General features: G+C 39.6%; 1 protein-coding gene across 2 annotated transcripts; it reads left to right on the top strand.

The window, feature by feature from the left end:
* Positions 1-1,645: 1,645 nt before the first annotated feature.
* On the top strand, positions 1,646-11,589 carry fam78ab (family with sequence similarity 78 member Ab). 2 transcript variants are annotated; one of them, XM_023283778.3, is made up of 3 exons: positions 1,646-2,167; positions 2,954-3,257; positions 8,560-11,589. In XM_023283778.3, the coding sequence occupies exons 2-3, from the start codon at positions 2,995-2,997 to the stop codon at positions 9,083-9,085; spliced, it is 789 nt and encodes a 262-aa protein (XP_023139546.2). In that variant the 5' UTR covers positions 1,646-2,167; positions 2,954-2,994; the 3' UTR covers positions 9,086-11,589. The 2 variants fall into 2 exon arrangements, with proteins under 2 accessions (XP_023139546.2, XP_023139545.2); XM_023283777.3 differs by having other exon boundaries at positions 1,646-3,257.
* Positions 11,590-11,930: the final 341 nt, after the last annotated feature.

The following is an 11,930-nucleotide window of genomic DNA, read 5'->3' as shown; positions in this document are numbered from 1 at the left end:
ATCACAGAAAAAAAGTAGGAATTTACATGTTGACAGTAAATAAACAAGCCAAATTATTCATCAGCAATCTGTATTTTTACAAATACTTTGTTCTTTTACAGTGTTTAACTCTTTTTACTGTATTTTAATCAGCAAAAGCATAATTAGTTTTCAGATATTTGCAATTATTTGAAAGAAATATTTGGTACATTAAGGACTGAATATTGGCGAATACATTTTTAAAATGTTTTGACAGATTTTTCCTGTTTTGTTTAATTACAGATAATATCTAGTAAAATCACAGAAAAATGTATTATTTTTAATAGCATTATTTTATGAATTTTAATTAACTGCACGTCTTTTACCACGTTTCACTTTTTTTTTACTGTATTTCAATCAGCAAAAATATAATTAATTTACAGATATTCAGTGCTATTTAAAATAAAAAAATATGTACATTAAGGATGTTTTCAAAAGATTTTCCCCAATTTTTATCAAATTAAAGGTAAGATCTAGTAAAACCACAGGAAAAAAAAGTATCAAGTGACATGATGACTGTTGAAAATTAAAAACAGGCCTAAACTGTAACATACTAACCACATCCAAAATCTGAAAATAATAACAACAATAATAATAACTAATTAATTCTTTTACAAAGTTTGATTTGTTTTACAATATTTAAATAAGCAAAAATATTAGAAATGTCCCAGTCATTGCCATTATTTGAAAGAAAAATTCTGTGTATTAAGGATGCCTTTACAGATTTCCCTGTTTTGTTAAATTACAGATCATATCTAGTGAAATCATATTTAAAAAAATGTCAATTTAACCGGTTAAAACAAGGTGACACCGTGCTTATTGTCCACCTAAAAAATAAAAAAACATAAGAAAACAACCATGGCGGGAGAGAGGGAAGGGTTGTATTCAACATTACAATAGTAACTGTGTAAAAATATCAATGTAAAAATGCACCTGAAAAGAGCACTTCCTATTTTAGTGACAGAAATATCGCACAGATATTGACTAAACTGTCAAAAATGAAAACTGTTTGAGGAGGCTATCCCTCACATTGTGATTTCATTGGCAACCCAGATACTTCCTCGTAAAAAATAAGAACATACATTTTCTTAAAAAGCTATGAGTAATAAAACAACAACATTAAATAACAAAATCAAGTGTACATATAAAACAAGACTATATTAAAAATTACAACATATGCAACAGAGGCAATACATAGGCAATGTGGAAGGTAAATGAAATGAAATAAAAACTAATAAAACAGAATAAATATGGACAGGAGATTGCACACAAGCAGCATTTGAACCATTAAAAGTGACACTGTGCATTCAGTAAGTCGTTCTTTTACGTTTGACCATAAAATCACACTGTTGACTGTATTTAAATCTGCGACAAATGTCATAATTTTCCAGATATTTTGAAGTATAACTTTTTTCTAGCACTGCTATTGCTGTCATATTTTTACAGTTATTTTTTTGTAGATTTATATTTTTTACAGTGTAGTCTGTATTCTAATTATGCTCTCAAAATTACTAGAAAGTGACCGTTCACAACAGAAAACCCTTATGCCTACATCTCCCAGCGTGCTCGCCGCTGGGGGGCGGAAGTGTCGTCACGCAGATCGTTATAAAGCTGCTTCCCAGGCAGCTCCAATAAACCGATACGTAGCGGGGTGAACCTGCCGCGGCTGCGATGGGACGAGCTCGGAGAAATGACAGCTTGTGCAGGAATTTAGGCTGAACTGCATCCAGCCTCAGACAGGACCGCAAACTGTGGACTCGGTCGAACTATGTGACAGCTGGCATTTCTCCCCTCGGCGGCATTCTATCTTTTTATTTTTCATTTATTTAAATTTTTGAAATTTTTTTTGCTCATTTTTGAGAATGGATCCGGTGAAATGGGCGCAAAAGTTGACCCGGCGGTGTCCTCTGGATGTGCTCAAACTCGACTCGATGTGATCGCCGGTGGAAATGCTACCTCTGTGATCGGGACGGTGAAGTAATTTGCAGCTACGAGAAGAGGAAGAAGAGGAGGAGGAAGGGGGAGAGAAATAACGGGACCGGGTGTGAGGGAACTAACGGAATTACCTCTGTGACCGGAGAACTGTGCGAGCCGCCGTTTTATGCTGAATTTCTACCCGGAGACGCTCCCCAGTGAAATTGTTTTCTAGGTAGACTTGCTTTTTTTTGCATGTTGTTTTGATTTTGTCGCCTATAAATAGACCACAATCCATGTTAGCTAATTGCTGCACGAACCTTTAATCCGTAAATGTAGGCTATAAAAGCGTCCAGTATGACGCTGTCAAATCGCTGAAATACACTTTTTTCCCTTTTTTTTGCGGATTAAGCGGACATTTACGCAGCTCCACAGACTGACAGCGTCACCTTAGCTGCCGCTGTCCGCATCCACAACATTTGTCATTATGATCCTCGCCCAGGGATTAGATTTTGATGACATAAAGAATTACATAAAAAGAGAATCTGACGCCAACATGTAACATTAGTAGTTTTTTGTGAATTATTTAGCTGAACCTCTCCATGCGCACACTTCCAAATGGATGCATGTGGCCAAAAGGCACAATCTGTTCTGTCTTTTTTATGTTTGTGTGTGAAAAAGCACATTTTAGAAGCAGTGACTTGTCATTTGGCAGCATGAAAGCATCATTGCACGGATAAGTCAAGTTCGGGCACCTGAGCTGGCTTTGGTGAAGTTGCTTTTACGCACCGGAAAGCATGCGTCCTGCAGATATGAAGATGATCTAGGCCTCGTTTTCTTCATTTTTTAAAATTAGTTTTGGAGCAAAGATGCATGGCTTTTTGTTTTTTGTAGTAAACGAGACATTCTGCTGTATATAAAAATCGCTCTTCTGCTTATTTTCGGGGTGAGGGGAACATGATGTGGATCCATCTGTGGTGATATTCTCTTGCTGTTTCCATGCGTCTTTCTTCTCCCCCAGAACTCTGGACGTTGTTGTGGATTGTGTTGCTATTTAATGCAATGGGCTGCATCCAGAGTATCAGGTGTAAGCCCAAGAGTTTCCGAGACAGTATCATCGTCCTGGAGCTGAACACTTCCATCGACTCCAACCCCACCAGCATCGACGAGGCTTCCAGCGTGGTCCTGCGCTACCGCACGCCGCATTTCCGAGCCAATGCCCGAGTCCTGGTGCCGCCAGTAGCCGCTAAAGAGACGTGGACCATCGGCTGGATTCAGGCGTGTAATCACATGGAGTTCTTCAATACGTATGGGGACAAAGGGATGTGAGTACCATGAGCTTCTTTCTTTCTTTACTTGCTGCTTGGCCATGTTTAGGTGATGAGGATGTGTTGGGTGAGGCTCAAAATCAGATAGAACATTTTAATATTCTATATTTGGAGTATTAAGCCTCACAGCTGATGAATAAAGCCCTCTGAACTCTGTTAGCTTTGTTTGCTGCAACTGACACTTCTGCCACAGCTCAGACCATTTATTATTTAAGCCAAGGTTGGCTCAGTTACTTTCTGTTTAAAATGTATTTTATTACCAACTGTAATCGTGTTTTACAAAAACTAAGCATCTATTCAGGGTTTTCTGCATTTACTTTGTTATATTGGACTTATTAATTCAAAGAGAAGGAAGAAAATGTTTCCCTCTTCTTCCTGGATTGACTAATATTCCCTAATATTAGAAAACTAAATCCATAGTTTAATCTATGAAATGTAGAAATGTGTCAAAAAACACTTCAAGTTGACATCTTTGGCCTCTTCTCTGACCTTAAGTTCCACATTCACAGGATTTCATTTCTCATTTTATGACAAAGAGACGTGTCAGATCTTGTCATTTGTGAAACCTGAATCTAAGAGTGTTAAGTATTTTTTCCATTGTTTTTCTTTAAAGATGACAGCAGTGGTTAACCGATTAAGCAACATCGTTTCTGATTGAGTTGTAGTTGACATCTAGTCATGTTTTATTTTGGAATTTGGGCTACAACTAGCAATTATTTCCATTGGCTGTTCATTTATTATTTTTTATGATAACTGATTAGTTGTTTGGTCTATAAATGTCAGAAAATTTAGTGTCAATCAGTGTTTCCCAAAGCCCAGCGTGGCATCCTCAAATGTCTTGTTTTGTCCACTACCCAAAGATATTCATTTTACTGTCGTAGAGGAGGAAAGAAACCAGAAAATAATCATGTGAGTACCTAACTTTTTTTGGGAAAAAAAATACTTAAATTGAATAATCGGGTACCAAAATAGTTGACAATTAATGTATTAGTTACAAATTTCACCTTTATTTTGCTTATACCATCCAACACTGATTAAAACATGAACTCACTCAAGACACTTTTTGAAGTGTCTTTATCCAAAATATGGAGAATTCAAGTTGGTAAATTTTACACCAACAGATCCTACCACAAACATATCCTGATGTTAGTTTTTTTCAATCAAAAGTTGAACCAGTTTGAACATCAGGAAGTGAAACCAATGTCAAGTACATTAGGCACTTAGTCAGTGCTATTTACCCAAAGAGAACCTCAATTTCAGTGTAATTTCATGGGTTGACTTGTGTCTCACGGTTCCTGTTTTCGGATTACCAATAATTCCAAAAACACTGAGGAAATATTCCAAGGTAGTGAAACTTGTCTACGGTTGCATCTGGTGGGCATAGCTGAGCAACAGCAACAGTCTGTACCATTCAGTCAAAAAATATTACACATTAACTCGTGTTTTCAAGAAGATAAGTAACATAGTAAAGTGAAATAAATGAATTTGACTATTAGTGCACTTTAATATTCAATCAGCTGTCTGCAGTGCGGGGGCTGCTGGCTGAATGCCTGCAGGCTACAAAGCGCATCAGAACCTGACAGATATGACAGCAGAACATTGTGATGGAAAATAATTGCTCTGACCTTTCACATCCCTCCACTTGTCAATAGTTATTTTGCACCAGTGGTTGGTCAAAAAAACAAACATTCAGCTTTAAAATATGCTTGGGACATTGAGTGACTGTTATGGGTCTCCCAATTCTCTGTCCTTTTTTTAAGTCTCCTCGGCGTGAGACAAGTTCTGTTCATCTTATAGTGGGGAACCGCAAGCTGATCCGGAATATGCTTTATCAGTGGACGCTGCAACAGAGGATGTCTGAGCGCTGCACGGCTAAGATTAGAGACTCAGTCCCCTCCCCGACTCCCCCACCCCTGTATGGAAGACAGAGAATCCACAATTACTCTCTAAAGCTCAATCCCATCAGGATCTTCCATGAAATGGAACTTTTTTAAACTCTACTTGCCTAAGAAACCCGCACACACCCACGCAAACTGTCAACATGATCTAAATTTAGCCTTTTTTCATTAACTTTTGCTGTTTTTTTCCTATAATTTCTTCAAAAGATAATGTACTGAAAAGCACTTGAATTCCAAAGCACTACTGGAAATGTTAACTGCATACAATAAACACAAATAAATCATGAGCAGCCATGACATGCCTGAACTGACCAACATGAATGTAACAGATATGGATTATATATATAGCCGTGTACTGCATATAGGCCCATTGGAATGCACCCACCCACCTTTGCAGCACTGTTTACAAATGCAAACCCCAGTAGCTCCTGCAGTCAATATCTACTTCATATATTATCATATTCCAATATTAAAGCCATTAAATATTTATTTTGAGCAAGGACAGAACCTGAAGAAAATATCAAGGCCACCAATTCTTCATGTACATTTTTTGAAGCCACTCTTAGGATGCAAGAGACGACTCCGCTCTCACCGCTGAGACGCTCATACTAAGTAGCTTCTTTGATGGTAATGCAGCTTCGGTGCGCTGTAATTGGACAGAGCAGCTGAGGATGGTAATGTGGAAGATTTCTCTGTTGGCTTTGGATGATGTGCCCAGGATTCTGTACACATTCATCACGTCTCCTCCCATTGGCAGCCCTGGGCTCTAACTGGGGTGTTGGACAGTTGGTGTGTGTGTTCAGAAGCAGGTCTGAATACATGTGAGCAGAAGTCAAACTAAAAAATAGGAAGAACTGTATTTCTGAAGAAAAAATCTGGCTGTAATGTTTCTTAAAAATTAAACATGAGTCATGAATGTTAATGCCGCACGCAAAATAGGTTTGGTACACTGTAAAAAATTGAGTGATTTTGCAGAATTTTTGCTTTCTGTTTTACAGATATTTTCCTCTATGTATCAATAAAATTACAAAATTAGGCAGACTTTATGTCGAATGTAGAATAACCATAAAATGCTCTTTGTTTTGGAAAGAAAATTTAAATTATTTGACATAAAAATGCTGTTGAAATACATTTCATATTTTATTGTGATTTTACAAATATATGCTTTATAGTTAACAGATCAAATTATCAACAAAATATTTAATTAATACTATAATAATAGATTTTAATACCGTAAATATATTTCTAAAATTAGATACTACTAGTAATAATTAACAGAAAAATAAGTACTGGTTCTGTAATTTCACATACATTTGTAATTGTTTGATATCCTTTGTAATGACCAATGTTTTCCCAACTAAAATGTCAGTTATCTGTCTAAATACAGCTTTGATCACTATGTATAACGATTTATACAGCCTATATAATGAGGTAGATAAATAGGTAAATATTATAAGTATTTTCAGTGTAAAAGCCAAAAATAATACACCTGATTAAAGCTAAAAATTGCACTTTAATCAAGGAAATTACTGCATTTTTAGGAGATGGTTATTTTCCATTATTTGGCACTCCAGCTGCTGGAATATTACTGTTTTTTTCCAGAGTGTCGTCTTGTTAGGATAGTATGCCCACACAGAATCACACACTCACAGGTGGTGAGGCCTAACCACGCTGTAATTGATTAATTGATTGCACTGGCACCCTGTTTCTTTACTTCTGTGCCTAAAATGTTGATACAATCTTCACCATCTGTGAAAGAAAGTATCTCACATGTCTCAGTGACAGACTTTCCCATGCAAATGAACATGGAACAGGAAGTAAGACATTGCCACGCTGCTGTTGATCAATTGAGACTTTTTTTTTTTTTTTTTTTTTAGTGGACGCACAATTTCTCCATGAAGCTAATTGCAAATCTCTGCTGAGACCAGTGCTTTTATTAGGCACCGCGTTGCATATTACATTAAAGAATTGTGTTTTTTGTTAAGGCTTAAGATGGCGTTTATGCAGACAAACCTTTAGTGGAGCGCTTTTGGTTTTAATGTGTTGCACACAGGGCCGATAAAGATTTAAAGTCATAGGTAACAGGAAATTGCAACCATGCACCACAGCCGCAGTTGCCAGTTTTTTGTTTTGTTTTGTTTTTTAGCGCTGTCAGATGAACTGAAGTCCCGTCTCTTCAACACCTCACATCATGGATGGTATTTTGTATTGGGCTATTTCCCCATTATCGAATACAAAGTATTACTTTCAATGAACTACTTGCTGTTTTTGTATGTTATGACAACTTTTAGTGGACTTTTTAGCTTGCTTGCCAGCTACTTTTTCATATACCTGCAGACTGTGGTGTGCCAATATTCCAGCTGACTCACTATGAAGATGTATTTTTTTTTTTTTTTAAATCAAATGTCACTTTATCAAAATCTATTTATCTTCTCAAATCAACTGAGCTCCTCCAGAATCTTGCACAGAAATGCAGCAGACATTTATCAAAACCGACACGCTCAGGAGTCACATTGGAAGACAGATGGTTGCTTTTTTTATTTAGATTTTTTTGAAGAGAAGCGAGCAAATCATTTTTAGCAGGCCTGCGGTTCTGTCAGAAACACTCACACCACCTCTTTCAGACCATTTGACTGTGACGAAGCAGTCAGCGGAGACGCAAACAGGAAGTGAGCCTTATTTCTGCAATGCTTCACCCAGTCATGATCGAAGTTCCTCAGAGGGTAGACGAGACGAGTGCACATACATGCAAAAGTCTGCATCCACGCACACACATGCACAGACAAGGGCTTGCTATTATCATGCCTGACATGCTAATCTCACCCCCTGGGAGAATTCATAAATCACAATGTGAGGCCAGGCCAAGAAGGCACTAAAGTCATGTGGCTGGCGATCACACTGTTATCTCCTCTGTTCTGCTGATCCACGGTTTCAGCGAATGAAAGGTAATCTTTTTCCCGCTGCGGCCAGAAAATCGATAGGTGGACAGAGCAGAGGTAGCAGGTCACTAAAGCTGCTCAGTGTCGCCTGCGGTGTGTGTCAAAAATATTTTATCTTTGTATTGTACTTTATCTCAGTAGGATGAAACTTGCGGGAAACTTCCAGCTGTGAGGCTCTGGGTCGGTTTGTTCCTTCTGTCCCGTGGTGTTAGGTACACGGTGACATCAAAGTGGAGACTCGTCACACTATCGAGAAGCAAATTCTCTCTGTCTTGTACAGAAAATATATAACAAGAGAAACTTTTTGCTTTACTTTATTGTGCTTGAGCTAAACCTTCAAGGTGAATACCAGTTTAAAATAAAGTCAGTTAACCTCAGGAGGAGGTAGTTCAGACAAAACCTGGTATCTTTGTCAGCAAGGCTTCTGTGTAAATCCTCATCTATGACTCTTTCTACTTCCAGGTCAAGTTGGGAGCTCCCCGACCTGCGTGACGGCAAAATCCCAGCCATCAGCGACTCCGACGGTGTCAACTACCCCTGGTACGGCAACACCACAGAGACCTGCACTGTTGTAGGCCCCACCAAGAAGGACAGCAAATTCACTGTTAGCATGAATGACAATTTCTACCCCAGTGTGACCTGGGGAGTGCCGGTCAGCGACAGCAACGTGCCTCAGCTTAGCAGCATCCACCGCGACCAGAGCTTTACGACCTGGCTGGTGGCCATCAATCAGGCCACCTCAGAGACTCTCGTCCTGCAGACAATCCGCTGGAGGATGCGCCTTCGCATCCAAGTGGACCCAGAGAGGCCTCTGGGCCACCGGGCCGTTCTGAACGAGCCCGTGGCCCAGGAACAGCCCCAGATCCTGGGCAAGAACGAGCCCATCCCCTCTAATGCCATGGTCAAGCCCAACGCCAATGACGCCCAGGTGCTGATGTGGCGGCCAAAGAACGGTGACCCCGTGGTGGTCATCCCACCCAAATACTGACCTGTTTCACTGACCAGACTGGCCTTGGATACCTTAACAGTATCATCCCTTCTTTCTTTTACTCCTGCTCTTCACCAGCTGTCACTGCTTTAACCTTTCTTTGATATTTATTTACACCCTTTCTTGCCTCTCTATTCTTCTCTCATGCTTTAAAAAAGACTGAGAAGAAAACAGGCAAATGAAACCAGCGCTGAGAAAAAGACCAGCTGTCGCTCTGAGGTGGGGGCTTGAACATACTTTTAAAACTGGAGTGAACAAACTGCAACCATTTCTACCTTCAGACTGGGTCGGATCTCACTGTGCTAAATTGCAAAAATGAAAAACAGAGTGTTTTGGGATTTTTATTTTTACATTTTTGCTGTTTGAGCCACGTGTGGGTGGATTTAAATATTTACATGACCATGTCTGCGCACATGCTACATGCATTGATATGCACAAACTTTGTGTATGAATACCAGTTGTGTTTTTATTTATGGGCTGGAAGAGAGTGCATTTAATTGTGTTTTGATGTTGTTGTGTCATTTACATGACAAACCGCATTGGGTGACATAGTAAATTTTAGTACTTTTTTAAAAAAAGAAACATGCAAGACATTCAATCCATGCTGCCTTAAGTTTACATTGCTTTCCACTGCAAACTTTTTAGCCTTAAACGAAGTGCAATGCAGTATTTGATCATTTGTCCCGTTTCTTCCAGACTGTTGGTGCTGGCATGTGTGGGTTTAGGACAGGAAACGCAAAAGAAGAAGAGCCAGGTCTCAAATCCAGACTCAAATCTGTTGTCTAACAAGTGTAACAGTGTGTTACAAAACCAAGCTAACCAGCTGAGTTTCAAGTGCATTATGGGACGTGCAGAGAAGTAAAGCCAACACTCGTCAGTAGCACTCAGCGCAATAATATTAACATGCAAGAACAAGTTCTACAAAAATCTACTCAAAAGCACTCCACAGTCGACCTCATGTCAGTCACTTTATTCTGTTTATAGCCTGTTGTAGAATCCAACAGCACAAAACTAGTTTTCCTTTCCCTATATCACTCCATCTCAGGGCCCTTTTCACTTCCTTCCCTTCTCTTTTTTCAACCATCCTGTCCGAGTGAATAAGCGTTGCTCACGTTGAACAATCAATACCTGCATTAACAAGCAGTCACGGACAGAGGAAATAACTTTTAATAACTGGAGGACAAAAACAGCAACCCTCTTTTCTGTAAGACAATCTCATGCATATTGTACTTTTTATCCCTCTTAAACTATCCACTTTCCAGCTAATTAAATCCAAACATCTGTCTCTCATGTTAGCAGATTTCTCTGTTTTCTGTCCCTCCTCCTCAATCACCTCTAATCTTCATCTACACCAGTATTTCTCCTCCCACTCCTCACTTCCTCTCCCCCTCCTTCTCTTTCGCTCACTTTTTATCTGCTGTCGAGGCTGAAAAGCAAAGCAGGAGGCATGCGAGTTTGATGCCGACTGCTCGGTTGGCATATAGATGACCCACTTCTCTGCCTTGCCAGTTGTAGCTCTCGCTGCAGAAATGTGGGGCTTGTCTCCCTTTATTTCACCGCCAGCGACTGTAATACACACACACACACACACACACACACACACACGTACACGTAAACAAACAGCGGCTGATATCGACATTCAATGAAGTGACGCCCTGTAACTGTAAATCTTAGAGAAGGGCGTCAGCAGCAAACACCTTTAAAAAGGAGAAGGAAGGAGGCATCAGTCTTTCACTTCCTTATTGAAAATAAGAGTTCTGTACACAGTTTTTTTACTCTCAGATGAAACATCTTACAGGTTCATTGTGCCCAGTCTTTGTGTCAATGGGTGTTCGGCTCCAACCAAAGAAACTATGTGCAAGCAAGTCTGATCTGCTCATGTATTTTACAAAGCTCAGTAGTCTGCTACTGTTACAGTGTACAAACATCTTCAGAAAGCAGCTATCAGACCAGTTTTTTTGGGGGGGATTTTCAGAAATAATTTCTTATAACGCTGTTAATATGACAAACATTTTTACCTGAAACTTAAAGGAATAGTTCAGCATTGTGGAAAACATCTTCATTTGCTCTCTTGCTGAGAAGAATGGCTCTTGCATATCTGTTTGCTAAATGTGAAACTGCAGTCAGCAAGTTGTTGAGCTTACAACTGAGACTGGAACAAGAGGAAAAAGTGACAAACTCACCTACCAGCGCCTCTGAGTCTCGCTAACTTTCCTCATTGGTTTGCTCTGTACAAAAACAGAAGTATGAAAATGACTGTATCTTTATATTTAGCACTCAGCAGTGAGAATAATGACAATCTTCTCGTCTAACTCATGATGAGAATGCGAACAAGACTGTTTTCTGAAATGGTGAAACGTTTCTTTGTGCAAGGCTGAAATGGTTTCTAGAATAAATTCAAACGTACACTAGCGCAGTAGAATTGTAACGTTATGCTCTGCAGTCTGTGGAGAATCTGTTGGCTGAAGGCTCTGCAATTAAAAGTCGCATAATATCCAGCTGAACCAGAGTTCAAAGATCAAATCCATTCATGCCACGAGGTAAATTACTATTGCATTGGAAGCTCATGCTTGGCTCAGGTCATGTTTAACCGAGATAGCCTCTGCTCCGGGCTGAGTCACAGGGCAGCGTGGTGAAGGGTGAAGGAGAAGAGAAGTAAGAGGCTACTAGGGGACTGCTGTCATAATTAGATCTGCAGTGACACACTTCGATGCCCTAGATGGGCTGAGCTGTGCCGAGTCGCGCTACGCAAGGCGAGAGGCTAAGCCAGAATCGTGGTTGAGGTCAAAATAGCAAAGGTCACGGGCAAAAGTGTCTGTCTGCAGTCCTAAAATACACAACAGCA

Source organism: Amphiprion ocellaris, chromosome 17 (genome assembly GCF_022539595.1).
Source record: "Amphiprion ocellaris isolate individual 3 ecotype Okinawa chromosome 17, ASM2253959v1, whole genome shotgun sequence".
In the NCBI taxonomy this organism is placed as follows: Eukaryota; Metazoa; Chordata; class Actinopteri; family Pomacentridae; genus Amphiprion; species Amphiprion ocellaris.
Note: the sequence above shows the minus strand (reverse complement) of the source record. Positions and strands in the feature narration are given on the sequence as shown.